This window comes from Lutra lutra, chromosome 15, assembly GCF_902655055.1.
Source record: "Lutra lutra chromosome 15, mLutLut1.2, whole genome shotgun sequence".
Taxonomy (NCBI): domain Eukaryota; kingdom Metazoa; phylum Chordata; class Mammalia; order Carnivora; family Mustelidae; genus Lutra; species Lutra lutra.
In genome coordinates this window covers 54002789-54028367 of record NC_062292.1, presented here as the reverse complement: position 1 = coordinate 54028367, position 25579 = coordinate 54002789, and the positions used below count along the sequence as shown (strand labels likewise).

Below are 25579 nucleotides of genomic sequence, written 5' to 3'. Positions count from 1 at the left end.
TCGCAGCTTTCCAAAGGAAACAATTGTTCAGTCCTTCTGACTATGATCAATATATCCTTTGGAGAGTTCTTATTTTCATCTATCCTACACAAAATCCCGAGAATCTCTGCTTTATACGGGCTCTTCCAACCCTTATACAATTAGGGCTCTATCTACAAAAAGCAAACCTTCATTTCATTTTTTAGGCCTCATTTCTGAAGGGTTATTGAGTCCTGTGCTGTAGATTCCATTGCTTCTACAGCAAGGATAACCTTATTTAAGTGCTACAAAGGTAAGTAATTAAACCCTCAAATGTTATAAGCTATCAGATCAATGAGAAAATCTCATGAGAAATTCCATTATATTCTTCATTCGAAGCTCATATACTCTCCTTGAAAAAAAAAATGTACATGTTGTTCATGACCAACTAAAACTTACAGGCGTTTAATTATATGAATAGATTGTGAAAAGGCTAAACTCACAAGACCTTCTTTCTTTAGGAAGCATTGTGAAAAATGACAGTTTTGAACCCAAATTTCATATGTATTTAGGTCCATAAGTCTCCCTGACAGAGTGGACTGTCCTAACTCAATAATTAGTGCACTGGGAATTCTCTAGGTAGACTATGATTTGGATACTTTATGGGCTATTATGTCAAGGATCTGTGTCAGACTGGATGCATACACAATGCCTACAGAAAAATTATTGTCACAAGCAAAACTGGTGGGTTTTTTTTTTATGTACTTTAAGAGTAAGTAAGCTGAGCAAAAATATATGACACCATTTCTAATTGCCTTGTATTTTTTAAGAAGTGAAACATGCCTTTGCTTTTATTTGCCCGTAGAGTGTACCTTTGAATAGAACTATAATATGTACTTCATTTGTTTTTGAAAAGAGGTGATCCATGTTTTATTTTTTACTTTTGGAATATACATTCGTGCAGTTATTAAGTGCTATATTTGGCAATAATATACCTTTAAGTTATAAATCGTTAAAGATTCATCGTTTTTAAAAGACAAACATTTGTTGATCATTCTGTATAGCATACATATGTGTTTTCTCTCTCTCTCTCTTTCTCTCTCTCTTTGAAGGGATCCTCATCCCCAAAATGCCTGTGGAGTACAATGTCTTACTCAATGCTGGAAGTGTAGCACCTCTGACCTCCTCTGTTGGTCATCATCAATGCATCCTTCTGGAAAATTTGGCTCCATTCACACAATATGAGATAAGGATACAAGCATGTCAAAATGGTGAAAGTCTTTCAGACACTTGTCCTGGGCTTTTATTAAAAACAAAAGTATTTCATGAAAAAATTCATTAAAAAGGAATAGATTCTCAATTCAAATACAAAGACTAACATTTCATTTCTTATTTGTACTGGACTGTTTACCCAGAAAAATCAGAGCCTGGCATTGAGTGAAGCATTATGCATTTCTGCACATTAAATCATGAATATTTAAATATATTAAAATGGTGGTTTTGCAAAGTCTTGTTTTATAAGGCCCTTTAAAAGAAAAACACCTAGATCACATAAAGGAATCATTGGTAATATAAAACAAAATAGGTATTATGAAAATTTAAAAAAAAAAAGGTACGCACTTTATTTAAGTTTTATTTGGGATTGAGGGGAGGCATTACTTAGAAGTTGAGTTACACTTGAATGAATCTTACATATTTTACTGTGCTTCCCTGGACTCTTTCTCATATATGCAGGCTGTTGCCCTGAATTTCATGGCATAGGCTAGTTGTCTATGAAATCATCCATCTCTGTGGTTTTAAGGACGAACCTCTATCAGTCCCTTCATCTCTCCAAATGTTACACCATATGTTAATAAAAGAAGAAAATATACAACTCATATTGGTGTATAAAACATGTTGCTCCACTTTAAATTAAAGAAATGCCCCAATCTTATACTCGAGTGGTGGGAACTCCTATCTTATTTGTGCTTAAGAATGTCTGAGTCCAAATGAACATGAGTTCTCATGGAGCTGATTGGGGTCTGTGATTTTGCTTTGCCTCATCTCTGAAACTGTGAGTCAGTTTGCCCACTTTTCTCTACAAACTAAACCAAGGTATTTTGTTTTGAAGGATACTACTCTCTCTGATCTGGTCTTCAGCTAATCAACATGGAAACAGTTTTAAACTAGTGTTTTCTTTATTTAAATAAAAAATCCATTTCTGCATCTTTATTTAAATAAAAAATCCACTTCTGCATCTGCAACAGTTTTAAACTAGTGTTTTCTTTATTTAAATAAAAAATCCACTTCTGTTTCTCCATAGCATCTTATGCTATGGAGATACAATATTCTTCAAATTAATTGATTCCTGCATGTTGGGAGATGGCCATTAATTTACAATATTGGCAAGAATAAGATACTATTAAGAATATACAAGATGTACCAGTCACACACCCTAGTGATCTTCAAGTACATTATCACTTTCCGGCATAAGGACTGTAAGAAGCTAGAGAAGCCACAGTTCAGACAAGCATAAGCATTATCGTCTATGCCTCTGAAAATTTGTCGTTACTTAATGGATTTTCCAAAAATGATTCCCTATTTAAATATACATAAAATATGTTTGTATATAATAAAAATATGTATACATATAAATACATTCAAATTAGAGATTTATAGTACTAGTCTAAAATATGTGTACAAGGGTCATATACAAAAGTTCAGCTAATATGATTTCCATAATCTCCTTATCCTTCTATATGCATATGTAACTCTTTTCCCCACCTGACAAATTACATAAGGACTCGATTTTTTTTTTCAAGGAAGTTGTGGAGTTAGCAGTAGGACATTTGTTAAAACATCTGAAGCAGCGCCAATGGATCTACCTTCCCCTGTTCTTAAGGCACTGGGGTCGGCTTGCATCGAGGTTAAATGGATGCCACCTAAAAAGCCAAATGGAATCATCCTCAACTACTTTCTTCACAGGTAACATTGACTATTACTGTTATTTTAAATTATTTAAAAATATGTATTATTTGAGGACTGTAAAATCAAATACGTTTTCTTCTTCCATAAGGGAGTAAATGGGAATTCATATTTTTTGGAGCTAACGTCTAAGATTGGTATTGGAAGCTTTTACATATAATCCAGGGGGGGGAAACCACAGCTACCATGTAGCATTTTTGTCTGAGCCCTACTTTAATGACGAGACCTCATAGTGCACATCGGCTTTACTTCTGATTAAGTGGTAGAGCAGTCCTCTAGAGGCTCACTGACCAAGAGAACATAATCATTCCAGAGGAGGAACCAGGTCTGCAATCAGAATTCTAATCTTTCCCATCACCTATTATGTGGAGTTTGGAAAAACCTTTTTATCCTCAAAAAATAGGTGTTTTCCATCTGCAGAAAGAATGGCTCAACTCTGCAGTTCCCCTTCTGTTGGAAGGAGTTTCCACTCAGCTGGTTAGATGGGAATGCAGTAGATAGCAATGCAGCTGCTGTTCACCATGATATGCAGAATTTGTGAAGTATATCCCCCTAAAATGAGGAAAAGAAGGAAAGAGAGAGTGAAGGGAAAGAGAAGAGAAGGAGTGAGAAGGGAGGGACAGAGAGACAGAGGAACAATGGACATTTTGGGTTGAAAGGTGTTGCACTTCTGATCCAGGTTTCACCTGATCTGCACGCACATAGTTTCAGTGTTTTCTTTAAATAAATAATGAATAATGAGGAGGAGAAGCAGAGGGAGGGAGGGAGAAGAGAGAACAAGAAGGAGAAGGAGAGAGAGGGAAACAGAATGACAGAGAAACCCTGAGGGAGAAGGAAGAAGAGAGGAGAGAAGGCAAAAGTCAAACAGGAAGAGAGTCAAGGAGGCAAAGAACCTGAGAGTTTGCTATCTGTGCTAGTCCCTGCAGTTTGCTATAACAAAAATGGCATAAACTGGGTGGTTTAGAAGCAACACACGTTATTTTCCTGGAAGTTGGGAAAATACAAAATGAAGGTGCTGACAGATTCCATGATTGGTGAGGGTCCACTTCCTGGGTCACAGACTGCTGTCATGTCACTGTGTCCTCACTGTGGTGGAAGCAACTAGAGACCTCCTTGGGTCCCTTTAAAAGGGTACTAATCCCACCATGAAGGTTCCACACTCATGTCCCAGTCACCTTCCAAATGCCTCATCTCCCAATACCATCACCCTGGGGTTTTGAACTTTGGCATATGAACTGCGGTTGGAGGAGACGCAGATCTCTTGACCGTAACTGTCTAAGACAAAAAAGACACAACGGAAGAAAGATACCAGCAGACATGAGGGATCTGCAGATTGAAAACTCGATTCCAAAAGCCACGTATTTACGTTAGGCAAACAGAAAACAACTCATTTTTGCTCAGACCCTCACCCCTACCCCCTCATGGTTTGTCAGTCTCTCCAGCAGCCTCACACCTTCCCCTGTCTGGTCCTGTGCCCTGAAAATGGGAAACTTAGGCTCCTCTTTCAACTTCAGATATTAAAACCGTTTGATTCAGGTCCATCTTCAGTGATGAGTAAGGGTTTGTAGGAAAATTATAGAAGGAGAAAGTATTATTGCATTTCTGGTTACATAAATGACATAGCCAAAGAAGAGCAAGTCAAATGTCTCCTCAGCCAACATTAATTTGAAGAATAATATTTCTGACTCAAATACAAACAAACACGTAAAAATGGCTAATGCGAATTTACATTTTAAGCTAAGCTCATGAGTGCAGGCTCTGAGATGCCCATCCTCTTGGAATAGTTTTCTTTCATCTACTTAATGCTAATTGTATGAGAAAAGCGCATCAAATTCCAATTCTGAATAAAGGGAAATAAAGTATCTGTTATGGAGCAGGATGTGGCTTCAGTCTGTTGGTTTTGTAAATAAAGCTCATGATTTCAGTGACTATTCCGTGGCAGCTATAGAGAGGGAAAACAGGAAATATAATGCAGAAAGCCTGCTTCAATGAAAAATACTGTAAATTGAATTTGACAGCATTTGATGGCATTTGATTATTCTAGTCACAGCCAAACAATGATATAAAGAGTAATATGAAACAGAATGTGTTACTGCCTAGCAGACTCAAAAGCAATAAACCTTCCTCCAATGTGACACAATCACTTCACAATCATAATTGTAGCCTGTTTGATACCTCTGAGTACAGCAGAAGGGCACTGACTGACATAGATACATTTTGTTTTTTATTTAAAGTGAAATGAAAATGGCGCACTGGGGCTCCAGATACAATCGTTATATTCACCTACATAGGCATGAATCACTTGGCAGTTATTTCCGCTGAAGTTTAAATGTGCTTAGACAACAACAATATCAAATTTTTCTTCGATAGCTGCAAAAAAAAAATCAGAAATTTGTAAGGACAGAAATAGAATGTAGACACATAGTTCTTTTTCATTCTGGGACTACAGAGAGCCCCTTCTATAGTTATGGCCACGAGCTTGCAGTATTTCTGGGGAGGTTATGGCATGTCATCCCTTCTTCATCATTTGCCTCCTCTTTCTTGTATCGCCACCAAAGGAAACACACTTAGCTCAAACCAAAGACAGGGTTTGGCCCAGGAAGATATTTTCATTAAATTGCAGGAAGCCAATTTGCCAATCCCATTTTGAAAATACCTGTCACTCTAATCTCTCTAACCCCTTAAATCACTTCCCCTCAGTAATTTCCTTCCATTGTTTAAAGACTGCCTCTAGATATCATCCTACTGAAAAGCATCTGTGCTGATAAAGGGGTATTGATGACTTTACAAACAAAATAATCTAGGATGGATATGATTATTAATGTGATTGCTTCTGTTCCGTTTATCTGTTACTTTGTTATTTGATTTAGGCTACTTTGTTCACTGAGGAGAGGAGTTATAAAAGACACTTCTGACAATAGGGACAACATTGATGCTAGTGTTGTGCAACCTGTTTACTGATAGAGTATATAGACAAGGCCATCTTCAGCATTTGTTTTCTCCCCATAGTCCATTTGGATATTATAATAACGATTTTTCAGTATTACCCTCTGTCTTATATCTATAATGTTGTAAATGCAAAATCCCTCCACAAAGTCTGACTTCCATTTACAAAATTCATCAAATATTTCTCTTTCTTGGGACTTCACAAAACACTTAATGAAATGATCTCCCACCATTTTAATAGAGACAAAACCGCATGAGGTTTATTCTCATAAACAGTCTCCTTAAACAAATACAGAGATTGATCAATGTGCAATAAGAAAAAATACATATACAAATACCTTCTAAACACTGTAGAAGTAGAAATGAATAATGAACTCTTTCTTGAGTATTTAAATAGTAAGATTTTGAAGGATAAAATAAGAGATATTTAGGATGGGTGATTGATATGGAAGAATATTCCAAGCAGGGAACTGCAAATAATAATTTTCTAGAATGGGAAATTAAGCTGATTGACTAAAATAAGAGGGTATTGACTCAAAAGTGCAGAAACTTTTATACAATCAATTCATGTTGTGTGGAAAGATAGATATAGAGATGAAGATAGGTAGATAGATGATTGACAGGTGATAGATATATCAATAAATAGAAATGTTCATATCTGCTGTGAGATCTGAGTCCTATTACCAAGGACCTTTACTATAGTAGGAGATATAAGTCAAACTAAGCAAACAAACAAAAAAGAGAGAAATATATGAATACTTACCAGAAAATATAAATATTTACAGAAAAATATAAATATTTATCAGAAAGTTTACAGGAGAAAAGGATTCTTTTTGTCTGGAATATTTATGGAAGACTTCATTCACTCATGGATGAAATTGATGTCATTAGGACTTGGCCTTATGATATAAAAATTTAGTGACCATTATTAGAAATATTTTTGTTGGAAAAAAGTTTTAACAGGACAGAATATTAAAAAGGCTATTCATCCTTTCTATATGACTTACCCGAGGCACATAAAATTTCCATCAATGAAAATAACTACTATTAATTTTAATACACATAATATTTCTGCTTTCCTTTTATAGTTTCCCTTTCATAAAAAGAATCATATTGTTCATGCTGTTCTCCAATTTTCCTTAGTCATGGATGCACACACACACACACACACACACACACGTGCACACACACCTCACTTCTTTTAGTGACTCAACTATATTTTATTATATGAATGTGAGTCTGTATTATTTAACCAATCCCCGACTGATGGCAAAATAGGTGATTTCCAAGTTTTCATTACAACAGCAACTCTCAAAAAAACACCTTCACAATGAGCAAATGAAGGATTATTACTAGAAGAGTAGGGTCAAATTTTGTACATTTTAAATTCCTAGAGTTTGCTCAATAGTCTTCTAAAAATGGTTGTAATAATTTCAATTCTGAAAACTCCTGTCAATAGGGGGTCTTATCAGTTTTTCAAATCTTTGCCAGTTCAATATTTTAAATGGCATATTATTGTTTTAATTAAAATTTGGTCATTATAAGTGAAGTCATTCATTTATTTTAAATATTTCCTTGCTATTTATGTGTGTATATAAATACTGCATATCCCTAGACTATTTTCTTTTAGACTATTTCTCATTCATCTATGCTCTTTATATAGTAATGAAATTCTCCCTTTGATGATCCTATTAAAATTATTCCAGCAATTTATGGGTTCTCCTCCTTATATCTAAATATAAGACTTGATTTTGTTTTAGAGAATGAGAAAAGAAATCTATGCATTTATTTTTTTTAAAAAACTATCTAGTTTGTCAACATTATTTTATAATTCACTGACTTGAAATGCCATCTATACGAAATCGTCATGTATCATCCGGTCCCTTTCAGGATTTTGTTTTCTATTTCATTTATAGTGGACAGGATTTTAATAACCAGAGCCTGATGACAAAGATATCTCAGGTGAATAAAATTAATAGAATGAACCAAATTCCCAGCGCTAAAGTCATAGTGTTCAAGTGATGGTCAAGTTTGGCTGGACCCTTTGTTATTTATAGGGAGAATTTTGACAACCAGCTTGATAGTAGATTTTAGAAGACTTGAAATACTAGGCTAAGAGTTTAGATTTTTTTATTTGGAGGCAATGTAAGCCATTGCAACTTTCAGGTAAAACAGAAAAGCAGTGTGATAAAGTGGACAGAGCTTGGCATTTGTTGACAGAAGATATGGTTTCCAGGTGCTGGGTCAAACACTTAAAAGTTACGTGACCTTGGGGAAGTCATTATATTCCTCAAGCTTCATTTTTATGTAAAGTTAGGCTAAGAAACATAAAAAATAACCTCCTAGAATTTTGTAAGAATTAAATAAAGTAAGGTATGTGGAAGTCCTGTGTTAAATATCAAGCATGATAAAAGTAGGAAGTCATCCTAGATGTACAGTAAAGATGTACCATGATTTAGGAAGACAAATCTGGCTGTTACAAATTTTTAAGGATAAGGAAAAAGATTCATGATAATAAAAGAAGCAGATTGTACAACAGCATGCCAAGGATGATTCTTTTTTTCTTTAAATATATAGAATATTTCTTTTCATTTATATGTGCATTAAAAATGTCTGGAAACAACAACAAAATAACTTAACACTGCTAATCTCCCAGAGATAAGTTAAGCACAACCCTTTTTTAATTTTTATTTTTTTTAAGATTTTTATTTAGTTATTTGAGAGAGAGAAAGCACGAGAAGAGGGAGGGGCAGAAGGAGAAGCAGGTCAGGGAGCCCAATGCAGGGCTCGATCCCAGGACTCTGGGATCATGACCTGAGCCAAAGGCAGACCTTTAACCAACTGAGCAACCCAGGGGCCCCAAGCACAATCCTTTTAAATACAGATCCTCCTCAACTTACTATGGGGTTATATCCCAATAAACCCATTTTAAGTTGAAAATACTATCAGTCAAAAATGTATTTAAGGAGCGCCTGGGTGGCTCAGTGGGTTAAAGCCTCTGCCTTCAGCTCAGGTCATGATCCCAGGGTCCTGGGATCGAGCCCGGCATTGAGCTCTCTGCTCAGCAGGGAGCCTGCTTCCTCCTCTCTCTCTCTGCCTGCTTCTCTACCTACTTGTGATCTCCATCTGTCAAATAAATAAATAAAATCTTTTAAAAAATGTATTTAATACATCTAGCATACCAGGGGCCCCTGGGTGGCTCAGTTGAATGAGCATTGGACTTTTGATTTCGGCTCAGGTCATGATCCCAAGGGCATGAGATCAAGTACAGTGTCAGGCTCCATGCTCAACAGTCTGCTTGTCCCTCTCCCTCTGCTCCTCCCCTACTTGTGCTCTCACTCTGTCTCTCAAATAAATAAATAAAATCTTTAAAAAAAATACATTTAACATACCAAACATCATGACTCAGCCTGGCCTATTTTAGATGTGTTTCAAACACTTACATTATCCTCCAGTTGGGCAAAATCATCTAACAGAAATAATATTTGTGTTATTTTTATATTTTATAATATATTTTATAAATTTTATAACATTTTTAATCTTATTTTAGAACAAAGTCTTGAACATCTCATGTAATTTATTGAACACCGTACTAAAAGTATAAAATGGAATGTTTGTGTTGCTACAGAAGGGCTGGAAATGTGTCAGTTGTTTACCCTGTGATTGTGCGGCTGACAGAAGCTGCCACTCACTGCCACTGCACCAAATTCTGAAAGTGTATCTTAGGGCATACTGCTATCCTGGGAAAAGGTCAAAACTCAGAATCTGAAGTACATTTTCTACTGAATGCATATCACTTTCACAAAGTCATAAAGTCAAAAAAAATTATCAGTCAAGCCGTCATAAGTTGAGGACTGCCTGTACTTGTGTTTTTGCTCATCCATAGTTTCTAATTACTTTTCACAGCAAACATATCATATGGCATGATAAAGACAAAATAATAAATTGTTAGTCCAGATGCAAATCAATCCTCACCCTGTTTATGATTTTCCTATTTCTCTCTTTCTGTAAACATCATCATCACTCCCTGTAGCAAGTTCTGCTTGGGAAAGAAAACCACAACGGTTATTTTAACTGAGTTTAACATACATAATTGTTAACTAGTTGTAAATTTGTTAACTAGGTAACTGGAAGGATAAAAAGTGAACTCGAAGATATCATGCAGGTGACAACAGCAGGAAACGCATACTACCCTTGGGACTGAGAGAGCTAGAATTCTTAAAAACTTAGTAACTAGAGGGGAGAGCTACCACTCCCACCCCCAGCCCCATGCTGGGACCCAGACACTTAAGGAGGAGTCAGCTTCCAGCTGATTCAGGTGTCTGGGAGGAAGGCATGAAATAAAGCTAGTTTTACCAAGTGTTAAAATTTCATACTCAAATTTCTCATAAGGAGGAAGGATTTATTACTTTCAGGGTGAAAAATCCTGACTGGAGAGAGGCTTTCATAATCAGCAAGCAAAACAGGAAGCAAAGAGTAAGGAGCCAGTTCTTTTTTCCTTTCAGTCTTCTGAGTTCCCTGTGGCGCCCCCTATTGGCAGAGCTCAACATAGACTCAACCAGTAAAGCAGAAATGCCATTGCAAAGTCCCAGCTTCACCGTCATAAAACCATTATTGAAGGAAAGGATTATTGCTCAGAGACAACAAATTAATAATGGGCACATTTTTCTAGTTAACCAGGTTTCAGAGAATTTGAGTCTCTTCTTGTCAACCAGTCCATCAACCAGTCATTGCTTACAAAATAATTACTGTTTATTATAGTATGTCATGCTTCCCTAGGGGCTGAGAATATATAGATAAATAAGAGAGAGTTTTCACCTTCAGGAGCTTACAGTATGGTATAGGAGATAGAAAAGAAAGAAAATATATTACATTATAGTGTTACAAGTGAATCAGTTGAAAAAAGACTTAGCACAAAAGGGAACATGATAATTCTGTCTGAGAGAGAAGCAAGGAGAAGACTTCCTGGAGAAAGTGACTGTGGTGGAGCTTAAAAGATGAATTGGAGTTAGCCTACAGAAGGGGGAGGATGGGGCGCCTGGGTGTCCCAGTGGGTTAAGCTTCTGCCTTCGGCTCAGGTCATGATCCCAGGGTCCTGGGATCAAGCCCCGCATCGGGCTCTCTGCTCAGTGGGAGGCCTGCTTCCTTCTCTCTCTGCCTGCCTCTCTGCCTACTTGTAATCTCTGTCAGATAAATAAAATCTTTAAAAAAAAAGGGGGGGGGATGAAGAAAGTGTGCAGCAAGGCATTGCAGAATAAAACTGACATGTCAGAGCCATGGAAGCATGAACCATCATGGAATAGAAGGGAACTGTAGACAAGCATTTGATTATGACTGGAATATCAGATGGAATAGAAATCTGGAACAGGAAGCTGGAATAGCAAGCACGGGCCAGTTGCGTGGCAAATCACTACCATTCTAAGTGGGATTAAGTCTTAACACTTTTAAATGATCTTTAACATCTCATCCCCCAACACCAGAGTATCTACTCACTCCACGAAGCCGTATGATTCAACCTTCAATGGTGTTTGGTAAATCTCCTGTGTTACCATTTCCTCTACCATCAATTATAGTTCAGGATCTATCTTTATTCTCATGTGGTCTGTTGAGATGACCTCTTCACTGTGTGACTACCTGTTGGCATTCAATCACCGTCTGACATACCTGTACCCATTCAATGCAGCCTTCACGTGACTGCTGGATTTGTCTTCCTAAAAGCAGCCTTGGACGCCATTTCTATGATAATTTCATTTGTATCATGTGTTATGTTTAACCCAGTGGATTTTCATGTGCATAATTTCATATAATTCTTACCAAAATGCTAGGACATCACACACTATAAGGTTATTAACTCCATTTTACAAAGTGAAATGGAAACTAGAGAGTGCATGTGAGTTTTGCCCACCGTCATCTACTCAAGTGGTGTAGGCCTAGACCTACAACTTATCTCCTCAGACTACAGGTGTTTTGGGTTTTATATTTAAATTAGTATTCTTATTATTCTTCATAAGTTGAGGGTGGTACTTTCATAATCTGAAGTTGCTATGGGAAATGAACTGAGTTACAAGATTTTGCTTTGGTTGTTTCTGAAGACAAGTGCTAAGAATTGTTACAGGAAATAGAGGGATAAGGAGTTTTGTTTTTTTATTTTTAGGATTGTACTACAGTAAGAAAACAACATAAGTATGAATCTTTAAAAATATATGGTTCCTAGTTTTAATGCTTATTTTTGTTTTTTTCTTAGTGTTAAGCAACCTTAAATTAACTCTAGTTGGAAAAGAGCGTTCATTATTGAAATATCTCCCAAATGAGTTTAAGCATAGAATAACCATTTGGCTATTCAGAGAGAACTGAGAATGTGATTTCCCTAAACACAGACAGTTCAGGAGGAAACACTTCCAGTTAAATGAACAGTTGAAGCCTAAATCTTAAATAAATTAAGAATAATTGTCATCTACTTAACTTCTGTTCAAAGTTCTTCCAGACCTGAAGAGATTCTATTCTCTAATACCATAGATGGAGTGTTTACCTCAATATAATGTTACTTTATTGAGTATTCAATAGTAGCAAGAAATGCTTAACCAGGTTACATCCTTTAATTGTTTGGGTAGATAAACTTGAAGCTAACATAATATTTAATCTCTCACATAGCACAGATTTTTTTTTTTAATTTATGCTTTCAGGCAATTTTTCAAAGAATGTCACAACCACAGCTAGACCTCAATGTGGGAATTCATGAGAGTTTAATAAAAATTAATTGAATTGTCATAGAAAGGTTGAAGCGGGACAAAACAGACAATTTTATTTCCCCGTAGAAGTTTATGTTTGTTTGCTGTATTATGTTCCTTGCAAACACCTTTTAAAAACTCAGAGAGGAGTCCTTGGCTGTGAGCCCTGTGGTCCTCATTAGAATGGATCCCTCCCAATGACACACCTGGTACCTAGTATCTGCAGCAAGTACAAAGGCCAAACCCTGCAAACCGACACTGAGTACAGAATCTGGCCCTCGCATGGTAACGAGGAATAATGAGGTGGGTTGCCGAAACTTAATTGCAGGTCACTGAGAGGTATCTAGGAAGCCTCTATGGTCTCCAGCGGGAGGCTTGTCATTGCTCATGCTTAGGTCATTGTGATTTATCAACTTGAGGATCATCAAATTCCCAAAGCCAGAGATTTTAAATATCCTGCCTTTTGTGAGAGGTACTGTCATTTACTTTGCCTTAATAACCCTTTCCGTTTTGATGGCTAATCTGATATGGCAGCATGTGACCATCCTGGCATCTGAAGAGCGTGTTCATTAAATACTCCTAACGGCCTGGAAAATAGTGCCTTATCCATCAGTCCCTCTCAACTACAGAGCAGAAGCTGAGTAGGAGAAGAGAGGATCATCTCTTACATACATCCTTCCCCAACCTGGAATACTACCCTAGTAGGTAAAAAGAGTTAATAGAGATGAGGCAAAAATGCAGAGAAGTCATGGAATTACATGTCTTTTGGCCACTTCCTCAAAAAAAAAATTACAGAATTTACAGGGCTCAGATGCTGGGAATACAGAAATAGACCAACCATGATTCCTCAGGAGTTTCCCCTTCTGATTAGGTCTGCAGCTAACCAGATTTTTTTTTTTTTAATTTTTTTATTTGTGGGATTTTTGTTGTTGTTGTTGTTTTATCATGATTTTATATCCAGGTGAGCAAATAACTGTTCCAAATGAAACATCAGATATTGGAGCTATACTAACAACTGACAAATCCATTTCTCTTGCTTAGATGTTTAATGTTCTACATATTGGGTATCAAATAGTACGCATGGGCCTTGGTTTTTGTATCAGTCAAATCTACAGATGGGACTGAAGAATCCCTTTCTCAGGCATCTGAGGATTTTTTGAGCATAATGTGAATTTTACTGGGTGTTGGAGAAGACATCTAAAAGGAATTTGACTTTTGCCCTTTAAAGATCTCTAGAGCAAATTCGTATAATTTATCATGTTATTTTCATTAATTTGCATTTATCTTCTCGACTCACCCATGATTTCCTTTAGAGAAGGAATGTGTACTTCTGCTCCTGGTACAAGGTGTGGTGTATATTATAGTTTAAGCAGAGAATAACCAGTAAAGGTTTGCTCAGTGAAGGTTTGTTGATGAATATAAGAAAGAACGGCCCTTACTTTGAAGGGTAATGGCTTAATTAAAGAAGAGAAAATTCAGATGAAGAGAAAATGTGTGACAGGCAAAATGTGAATTCAAAACATTTTTTAAATATCCTGGAAGCAGATGCAAAATAACATTGTGCAAGGTAAAAGAGAATTAGAACCGTGGGCTTCTCTTCGTCATTCCTCTTCCTTCACGGTGCTAGCCAGGGTTTTTCACACAAAGATCTTGTCGTTCTAGGAGCAGTAAGAGGGTCGCCCTCAATGTGTAAACACTTTTCAGGTCTCTGCATTCGTCATGTTTGCTAGTGTCATGTTGACCAATGAGAGTCATATGGCCAAGTTCAGAGTGAGTTTAGGAGACATGAACAATAGACGTGGGCACAGGGAGACGAAACAATTGGAATACTTACTGCAGTCCAGCTACTATAGAAGGGTATGAATTCCCAATACTGTCAACTTCCAATAATTCTATATAGTGTAATTTCCAGATGTGCAAAAAATAAAATTGTGAATATAATTCATGTGCACATGCATACACTTCACATACATATAAACACACAAAGATCCAGAAATATTTTTTTAAATCCATTTATTTGTTTGACAGAGAGAGAGAGAGAGATCACAAGTAGGCAGAGAGGCAGGCAGAGAGGGAGGAGGAAGCAGGCTCCCCGCCAAGCAGAGAGCCCGATGCAGGTCTCGATCCCAGGACCCTGAGACCATGACCTGAGCCGAAGGCAGAGTCTTTAACCCACTGAGCCACCCAGGTGCCCCCAGAAATATTTTTTAAATGTCTTAATAGTGCTTACATCTATGCTTCTGATTTTTTTAAGTTTCTAAATAATGTATGTGTTTCTATATATGGCATAGGCAGGTGTTTTTAAGGAAAAGTTTCTAAAGTAATACAATAAAATGTAATTATGGATGGTGCTGCACAGTTTAAATGTCTTTATTTCTTCTGTGTTTTCTATGTTTTCTAGGAAATATATACATTCTTTATGATTAGCCAAATATATATTTTAAAAAACACTCTTAAAAAATGATATTCAATCGGGTCTCTTGTGCCCAATTCCATCTGGTCTTCATTATGACACTGGAAAGGAGCAGTTGAATTGATAACAAATTCTTCTGAAAAGCAATTTCTTCCTCTATGTGCAAACCTTCCTTTGAAGTGTACAGCTGTCCCTGATTGCCTTCCTGGTCTCCTTTCAGACGTCCTGCTGGTATTGAAGACGAGTCCCTTTTGTTTGTCTGGGCAGAAGGAGCCCTTGAATTCACTGATGCTTCGGATACTCTGATGCCTTTCACGCTCTACGAATACCGAGTCAGAGCCCACAACTCCAGGGGGTCAGTGGAGAGTCTGTGGTCATCAGCACGGACCCTGGAAGCCCCACCTCAGTATCTGCTAGCACCTTGGGCACAAGCCACTGGTGCTCATTCGGTTCTGCTGAACTGGACGAAGCCAGACTCTCCGAATGGCATTATCTCCCAGTACCATGTGGTCTACCAAGAAAGACCCGATGATCCAACATTTGACGTCTCTACTGTGCATGCTTTCACCATGACGGTAAGAACTTAGGAAAAGAGAATAACAGATGCGTAGAGTATCCGGTGAATATGTTGCAATTTATTCTTTATCCAGGTTATCATCTTTTTTTTTCAGTTAGAGCTTAAATACCTTAAAATCTTTCACATGTGAAAAAGAGCAGTGTAGTCACAGGGAAGATATGGAACTGAGTATAAGGGACACCGGAGACCAGTTTCCAGGGCACGATTAATTTGTATTACCTCAAGCAAATAAGTGAACCTCTCTTTGTGTGATCCATTAAATGGGGATACTAAATGTGTCTCTGTATCTCTCAGGGGAATGAAGCATAGATAAAATTAGACAGATATGGATATAGATACAGGTACAGATTTGGTACAGACACATATATAGATACAGATTCCGAACAGATATATAGATAGATATGATATGATTGGCTCTTTGAAAAAAAAGTTAAAATTTCTAGATCTATCTGGATGATATAAATATAGATGTAGATGTATAGATACAGATATAGATACAGATATAGGTATAGATATCACATGCACCGTAACTTATTTTTCTGGGTTGATCACCTCTGGCCCATAAAACAGTTTAATTGAGTTCACTAGCATCTTCTGAGAGCTTTCGTTCCACCTGGCATGTGCTGATGTTCTTTGGGAAATAGGGAAATAGGATGGTTCTTTTATCAGGGAGCTTTCTTTTATCATACGGCAGAGATGAGAATTGAACATGAGAAAGAAGTCAGAGAAGTAGTGCAGGATAGGCTAGAATATCCACCACATGGTGATTCAGGTCCCAAATTCCACCCACCACCTACAAGCCGTAAACCACAATACAAGAGAGGCTATCAACTACCAAGAGTTAGTCAAAAAATGCTCTGGGGGGGGGGGTGCCTGGGTGGCTCAGTGGGTTAAAGCCTCTGCCTCTGGCTCAGGTCATGATTCCAGGGTCCTGGGATCAAGCCCCGCATCAGGCTCTCTGCTCAACAGGGAGCCTGCTTCCTCCTCTCTCTCTGCCTGCTGCTCTGCCTATTTGTGATCTTTGTCTGTCCAATAAATAAATAAATAAAATCTTTAAAAAAAATAATACTCTGAGAGGTCAGTAGGAAACCGTCAAACTGAAGAGTCTTCATGGAAAAGATGAAACTTGTGGTCTTAGCAGTTAAATACATACGGTTTTTAAGATGTGGCAAGACCTTGCTATATATGAAAATCCCTCATAATAAGAAAAAATAGACAGAATAAAGCATTTTTCAAATGCTCATTTTTCAAATGCATTTTCTGCTCCCCGTCTAGGCACCCAAATATACCTGAAGGTTATCTTATAAAGTATAAACTTTATCAAAATGTCTAAATAATACTGAGAAAATATAATGAAACTCTGAAAGAACAGTTATAAATGAATAGCTTAAAGTACAATATCTTCTCCCTCTCCTTATGTTCAATTTTCATATGACTAAAAAATAAGCAGCCTGTGAATTAAAGAGATAGTATTTGTCTTCATTTTATTTAGAATTCAGAACTGGTACTTTATTTTTTATGTTATATTTAATTATCTTTCACATTACATCTTCCTAGAGCCTTCATTATAAGCATTAGAAGCAGTGTTCTTAAGTGTAGATCTTTTTTAGTTGATATGTGATCCGTGGAGAAATCTGTGACTTCTTACCATATCATTGGAATTCATGTTCTAAACTTCCACCTGAAAGCAAAATCCTAAAAAATAAAGTAAAAATACTAAAAAACTCTTGACAAAGGCTTTCTGAATGACACTTTAACTTAAATATTTTTATTAAAGGCACTAATATTGTAATAATTAAACTCTGATTTTAAAATATGGCTTTTAGAGGCCTGAGCCTAAACATTTAATTTCCTAAAACAATTCTACTGGAATTCTTTTTTTTTTTTTTTTTTTTTTTTTTTAAAGATTTTATTTATTTATTTGTCAGAAAGTGAGAGAGAGTGAGCACAGGCAGAGGGAGAAGCAGGATCCCCACAGAACAAGGAGCCCTATGTGGGACTTGATCCCAGGACGCTGGGATCATGACCTGAGTCAAAGGCAGCTGCTTAACCAACTGAGCCACCCAGGCGTCCCTCTACTAGAATTCTCTTATGGAATACCCTCTACATCATTCTTTCATAGCTAGTTTCATCTCACAACACAAGATTTAAAGTATACAATGAACTCTGTCTTGTATTTAATCTGCCAGGTTCTGTTTTTATCACTCTGAAAAGTTCCTAAAAGAGAGGAAGGCCTATTGCCCCAAGCTTTAAGCATCTTTAAGCACCTTTATCCATGGGCCCTGCCAACACAGACCCTACCTGGCAGCCCAGTGTTGCTGTGCTCTTCCATTTTCCAAAGAGTAATCCTTGTGCAATGCTAAAGAGGATAGACAGAATGATCAGGAAACAGTACTATTTCCACCCTATTTTATAATGTTTGCATCTGTGTGTGTGTTCAGAATAAACCCCCCTCCCCCCGATCTGGATCTCTGGCCCTGAGAATCCCGAGAAAAGATTTCATTAGGGTCATTAGGAAAAGCCCAATTTGAGCTTGTTAAGCAATCAAGGACATCTCCCATAGACCAGTCGGACCAGTGTTCAGACATTGTGATTAGCAAGCCAGATTTCCAGTGACTCTTTATGGGCTAACATCTTTGAAAGAAAGAATCAGAAAAATAAACTATAGTCTTTGAGCTTCACACATTCCTACATCCCAAGAGAACGTGTTTGAGCATTAAAAAAAAAAAAAATTAAAGAAGAGGGTTCTACTATGTAATTCCAATTCCTTACCATCAGAGAAAAATTTTTTTTTTAATCCTACCCAAATCCTTCCTCCTGTCACTTAAGTCCATCCCTTCCTGTTCAGAACAGCATGACTTCTTTAAACCAGTGCAATGAACCTTCAGGGTCAAGAACAGATTATTGACAATTCAATCCAATTTGGCAAATGGTTATTGAGCACTATATTCAGTATGCCAATACTCAATACTACAGTCAGCTGTATTGTTGAAGGTTACCACGAGACTAGACCCTTGGGCAGAGCAGAGACTGAAGGGGAAGTTGAGTAATCAAGTCTGAGGCACACTTTATTACTTCTGGGCATTTCAGATTTCTAAATTTCTTTGCTTCTGGGTTTCTGCTGCTCATGTACTAATGATTCCCTTTCAAATCTCTCTCTCTCTCTGAGTGTCTTCCTGGCTCTACTTAGTTTTTCTCTAATTCCTATACTAGCTAAACATCTTTACTGTCTTCTTCCCTGTCTGTGCCTGCCCTAGGAAATATTTCAAGCTTTTGTTTCACTGACCGCTCTGGCTAGCATTCTCCAGAGCAACAGAACTACATTTTTAATTGGCAAGGCACAGAATCCATCCCCACAACTGCAGGATTACAGTTTAATCCACAGACTTGCAAGAGGTATCACTAAATAGTCTCATTGAGTCTCTTGTTTATTGGTATCCTAGCTCTGCATGAGGGGCCACCAATAAATTGCCCGTGATGTAGTGCCATCATGGGCTTGTCCCAATGTCCCCCCAGAGTTGTTTATGGACAGGTGGACGTTGCTGGGAGAGCCACATAAAACAGGTGCAATGGATGCATGAATCCTCTTGATGGTGGCAATGGATGGAGAAATGACAATGGGGGCCCTCCATGGGGGTGGAGAGCATATGTGTTGGCAGGAGCAGCAGCAGCAGCAGTAGAGGCAGCAGGAGAGGAGAAATGGAAAGAGTGTGGGTTTTAATGTATCACCAGTTTCTCTCCCAATCTCATGAAAAGTTTCACGTCCCTTTGGGCCCAAGTAGGTTCTTCTAAGGGAAAGAGAGAGATGTCTAGATTCCTAGGGTCTCTTCAGACCAATACTCCCCACTACTGAAAACAAGATTTAAGTAGAAGTCCTTAAATTCCCTTCCCAATTAGCTCTGTGATGAATTGTGCAGTGTCAGGAGAGAAACTGTATTTAGCCTTGCTTGGCATGCAAGAGTTCCATGGTGGTATTTACAGGGAACACTCCTGGCGAGGTTGGCGATACTGCTGCCACCATTCAGATTTGTTTGCTTTTTCTCACTGGCACCTGCCATCGCACTGGCAGAAATAACTTGGGATTTAAAGGCAAAGGTGGTTTACCTGTTAGTCTGTGCTCTCAGTATATCCCTGCTTATCCCACAGGGTTATGAAACATCACGCCCAGATCATGCATTTGCCCAGTACCCTGAAAGATAGATGGTACTTCACTTTCTGGGTAGAATCAAGCATACGGTGCTGAGGGGTAAGGAAATTATATGGGTCACTAAAAGTTGGCTTCCAATCTGGAAATAAAATCCAGAATTACAAACTCTACTTCCTAGATTTTAGTTGCCAAACTCCCTTGCCCAAAGTCAAGGAAGAAGTACTCGAAATTTTCTCTTGTGGTTGTCTCAGATCTCTTTACCATTAAGTAGATATGTGGAAGGAAATGAGATGTTTCCTACTTGCCATATCGTGGAGAGTTTGTGAGTACATTGATTAATTTGTTTTTAATCCTGTGTTTATTTTGGTTTAACATAATGTCAACTATTATTACTCTTTACGTATGTTCTTAATTAATTTTAGCTCTTAAAATTTGATGGCTCTTAGCCTTTTCTCCCCTTATTTATAAGACAATAGAAATGCACTAGGAGATCTACGTATCTATAAGGACTCCTTTGGTGGTGACTATCTTTCCAAAATGAAGAAAGATTTGGTAATAAGAACAATTACTGTACTTTTTATATCAGTTCTATTAGCTGAGATTTTCACATTTTATAATGTAACTATGTTACTCATTCTTTATGTATGATTACAAAATAGAGGTGGGTAAGTGTCACAAAAACGATGACCACTTATTGGTGCCATCCATGTTGTTGTATTGTGATGATGTCTGGTCTGACATTAACTTTTCATTCATTAGCCTTGCATTACCTTTATCCCATTTTTCTAATAATATGGTACCAATCACAGATCTATAGCAGGGATCTGTTTTGCGCTCAGTATTACTGGAGATGCAAACCACGTAAGTCTACTTGAACTTCATATAAGATATAAGTACTTCTTAGAGAGTGCTTTGTTTTTCTCAAACCACTTTATTCCAATGAGCTTCCTCCAGGACTCCCTTGCTTAATCACCACTAATTTCCAGGGCAGGTCCTATGGTTTTCCAGCCACATTCAGTGAGAAGTACCAGCCCAGTTCTGGTAATCAGGATACATTTCAAGTGTTTGAAAAAAAAAAAAAAATCTAGTCTAAAGCCTGACTTGTATTAAGAGACCTACCGTAGAAAAGAAAGGACATTTTTATTTTGTTTACTTTTTTCCCTCCTCTTTAGTTCCCCACTTCTCTTGTTGATGTCCCCAGGACTGTGAGAGAAAAGAGAAAATTAGACAAAAAGGAACAGAGCCTTAATCATGAATCTACATCTTCTCCATCTGCCAGTGCTTCCTGTGAGGTTACATGGAGATCCTGCATGGGAAACTCCATGTTTCACATTCCCTGATGCAGGCAACGCACTCTCTGGCTAGTTTCTGGCACCATTACTGCCCCCAGCGCTTCACCCCACAGCCTCTTTTACATCTGGGTTCTTACCTCCTGAGCTGTCAGCTGATACTAGGTCATATCACACTGAAAAACTCATTCTTTTCTTGACATCCTCCAAGCCTGGGGAAAACTCATTCTACAAATTAAGGAAAGTACAGATTGTTCAGCCCTATCTTCTGTATTTTACCTCCATGCTGAGTGAGACCCAGCCAGCTTCACAATTTCAGAATTCATTGAATAAGAAGCAGGAAGCAGCTTCTGTGCTGAGTCATGATCCCCAAATCTTGGGATCACACAGGAATCTAAGAAGATGCTTCTCCACGCCCGTGGCTGCATCAGAATTACCCTGAGTCACTTCAGCTCAGTTACAATCTTCATGAAAAGAGTAGATTGTCTATCTCACCTTTCTTGCAGACGCCCTCAATTCCTTCAAGTTGTTCTCTTGGATATCCCTCCTATCTCTTGAGAGAGGGGCGTGCTGTATCCCCATTCCTTCTCCCCAAGTAGTAGGGGAATAACCTGGTGAAGCTTCTCTACCAAATTCTCTTCAACTTGCTTTTCATGAACCTGGATCTTCTCTTATCTAACTTGTCTTATATAGATCTTCAGAGGAAGGTTGGCTGGAAGATATGAGGTTGATTCTTTCTTTCTGGAAGTCCTGCAGAGGTCTGTCTGGCAGTTCCAGTAGGTACTTATCACTGATTTTCTCTAAGTTTTACTTATTATTCCCTAATACCTCCTGTTCATAACTAAAAGGATCCATCATCTTTCTGGTTACTCAAGCCAGATAATCTTTGAGTCCTTCCCTTTCCTCACTTCCATATCCAGTTTTCACGAAATCCTACTGATTCTACTTCTAAAGTATATCTTGAATCCTTCTGCTTGCAGACCATGTTAGGTTCTTCACAAAAGTTGTTCCTCTTCAAATCATGATCATGTTCTTACACTTGAAATAGATCCGTCTTCCTCTTTAATCGTCAAATCTGAACTAAAATATTACTTAACTCACAAGGCTATTGCAAGCGCTAAGAAAATTAAGGCATACACAAAGTACTTTAGAAACTCTAAATGGCAATGTATATAGGATGTAAAACTTCAGAAGTCCTCCTATTTGGACTAACAGAAGCTGGAAGGAATGAACAAAAGTAGTAAAAGTTTTGATTTGCATAAAACAACCATACTAGTTTGGTCATGAATGAAAAACCTTACGTTTTGTATATTTTAAGCATTCCTCACCTTGCAACAAAATTCAGAGCTTGCAAATTTAAGTGCTTCTTGATACCACACGTTTCATTTCCAAGTAATGTCCCAAGTATTGGATTGGGCTCTATTTATTTTCTAAGTTACCTGGAGCAGGATCATGCTTTTTGTGTCCCTAAGGTTTAGCACTGACCCATTTCCTCTTCTGCCATAACATCTCAGTCTTTCCCCTCTAAGAGTCATCATCAGGCAGTTACCTCTCTAGATGCAGTTCTGTTTACCCACCATGATGCTCAGTGGACACTGCTCATTCTCGATCCGAGATCCTATCAGCAAAACATGAGGTCTTTTGATAACACACAGATAGATACACACACACACACACACACACACACACACACACACACACACACACTTCACAAGTCACACAGATTCTGCAAACTAACATCAGCCTACTTCACCTGTGCCAAAGGGCAGGCTATCAGTATATGAGGGGCAGTTGATGAGGAAGCTACTTGCCCTTTCATTCCAGTATGTTTTTTTGTCTTTCACTGAATTGTAAAGACAACTAAGAATGACACAGACCCTTGTTAAATACATATATGAAAATAAAACGAACTTGTCCACACGGTAACAGGCCCGGACCATAAATTCAGGCTATATGCCAGTTAGCAGAGACAGCAAGCTGTAAATGGCAGTGAAGGGCAGAAGTTAATTGAACTACTGTGCTCTTGTCACAAGTGGAAAGTAGCCACTACCTGAGACAAGATGGCTGCCCCCGAAGTACCCTATTACAGCCAAGAGATCATATCCTGAGCTCTGCAAGGGCTTATGGGTGAGGGGGAAATCATACACAGTTGACCAATTTTTTTATGGTTCACAGCCGATCAAAGTGAAATTCAGCAGCTGTTCAGGACAAGTGACCACTGTAACGGCTGTAATATAACCTACTAAATAGAGAGGGAATTGCATTAGAGCAAGAGGTTAGCTGTGATTATCGGCAGGTGAGTGCTTTATTGAAGTTGAAAGACCATTAACATTGATAGAGTAATTATTTCAACTTGAAAGTAATTACCTTGATGGGTGATAACTTCTCTAGTGTTCCCAGATTTGATTGGGCCAAACAATTGTGAGCTTCTGAAGCCTAGAAAAATATTACAACAATACTGTGATTTTTAAATTACTGAAACCACTGTTGGAATATTTTAATTATGCCGAACAGTGAAAAGATTTTGCCTTATACCAGCTAGTGACCTCTCATGTAGAGAGAGACATTTGCTTTTTAATCCAAATGCAATGACCCACACCCACCACCTGTGAATACATATGTGATGGGTTTGCAAATGAATCTTTTTATCTCGATATAATTTTTAAGGTGAAACATCTTGTTAGTGCCATAGCCGGGTGTTAACTAAGCTCGAACTGCTGGCATTGTTGATCATGTCTATGACCCAGGAGGCCCCAGAACAGCAACTATCTTCTGTCTTTGTCACAGAGGGCTTAGGTTTATAATAAATTAAATATTTTGATAATGGCATTTGATAATAAATTAAATATTTTGATAAAGTTGAAAATTATGAATGCCACGTATTGTGGATCCCAAGTTTCAGACTTTATTTAGTCACGTAATTTATTTGTTTGAATAGTTCTCTTGCTCGATGTTATGCAACTCCACTATAAACACACCATTATCAGGGTGTTTTCTGTTTATCCACACTGGGCATCAGCAAACAAAATGAAAATTGAAAATCTGTGCTACTTGCTTCTCTGAAATCTCATGCATGTATGAAAATTATGAGTTTTTGCAAATGAGGACCAAGACACATAAAATCCAATGTGGCGATCAAGACCCAAGAAATATCGTGGGACCCTTCCATGAATTAGTTATTCACATAATTCTCTTTTGAGAACCTATTGTCCCCAGAAGCTGCTACAGATACAAAGAAAGAGGAAATACTCTCTTCTCCCTGTGACTCATGGTGTTCTTGAAGCAAATAAGGAAAGAGACAAATTATGATATAATAAGCAATTATTTGGTCAGGCTTAGGCATTTGTACTTATAAATACTTCCAAGAACCCAGGAGGACCCTTGCTCATACCGCTGATTCCAAACCCAGCACTCATCCTGCCGAACCACAAACCACTGACTGAACAAACACGGCATCATGATTCTTGGTCCTGCTGTCAGAGGAGATGAATGTGACATCACCTTCAAGTTCCTGGATGACTCCTTAGAACTTTCTATCATCTTGGCAGGGTTTGATCAGATGATCAGCCAGTGAAAGAGTGTCTTAACAGCAGCCCTTCCCGGGACTTTTTTTCTAATCAAAATCTGATTCTCATAAGGGCAAAACAGGTTTCCACCTGTTGTCTAAGAGCCACGAAGGAATGTTTTACCAAACAGGCCATAAATTCAGAATATGTGCCCTGGGTTTCCTCCATCTCTCCTTCTCTGCCCTGAATTCCTCTCCGTAGACAAAGTCACTGGGTCTCTTATTTCAGAAGGAATCAGAGCACAGAAATCCCTGCTGAGCCAAAAGAGATTTGCAAACTGAGAAGTGAAATGACTGGTTTGAGTTTGGTAAAACAGTAAGGGTTTGAGATAAAGCCACTGGGAAAGTGAGAAGAATTTATGATTTGAATTGTAAATCTTGCCATTAAGCCAACCAAAGAGTGAAGAAATCTGACCAATTTGACATCACATCAGAGTCCGTAGCACAGCAAGCTCACTGTGTGTCGTATGCAGTTGGGCTAAAGATTGTATTAAGGAGCCCCTCAGGTACTCTGAATTTAAAATAAGTGTAATAACTCATTTTTAAACATTTTATGTGATACTTGGATTATTCAATATTCACATTACAAAATCAGGGAGTTTTAATCCATTCAAAAAGGTGCGTTGTCTACCTCTGAAAGATAATGGCCATGTCTAGATAGTAAAATTACAGTATATTTTTAACGGATGTAAATGTTACTTTTTGACAAGGCACAAGTAATGAATTTTATCATATAAGTTCCTATTGGGTGATTATGATACAGAGTTTTATTTTTGCTAAAGCAATTACTAGTGTCATGGCTGGATACCTGTGCCCATTAGTGGCTGGTTCTGTGTTTTTTTTAGGATGGTTATTGATCTCTTGCTGAGCTGAGATTCGGGTTTTATGCCAGATAGCTTGATTAATGGGTTGGTTTCTATAAGTGGACTGAATGGGGATAGAAACCAGGGGCAGCCTGCTCTGCCAACCCCAAATCCGTCAAGACGCATAGC

General features: G+C 37.9%; 1 protein-coding gene across 1 annotated transcript in view; it reads left to right on the top strand.

Annotated features, from left to right (window-relative positions):
• USH2A (usherin) overlaps nt 1-25579 on the top strand; it is a 705277-nt gene that overhangs the window by 593063 nt on the left and 86635 nt on the right. Inside the window, 3 exon segments of the mRNA XM_047705734.1 lie at nt 1071-1229; nt 2760-2922; nt 15230-15584. Of these exon segments, the coding sequence (XP_047561690.1) occupies nt 1071-1229; nt 2760-2922; nt 15230-15584 (677 nt within the window).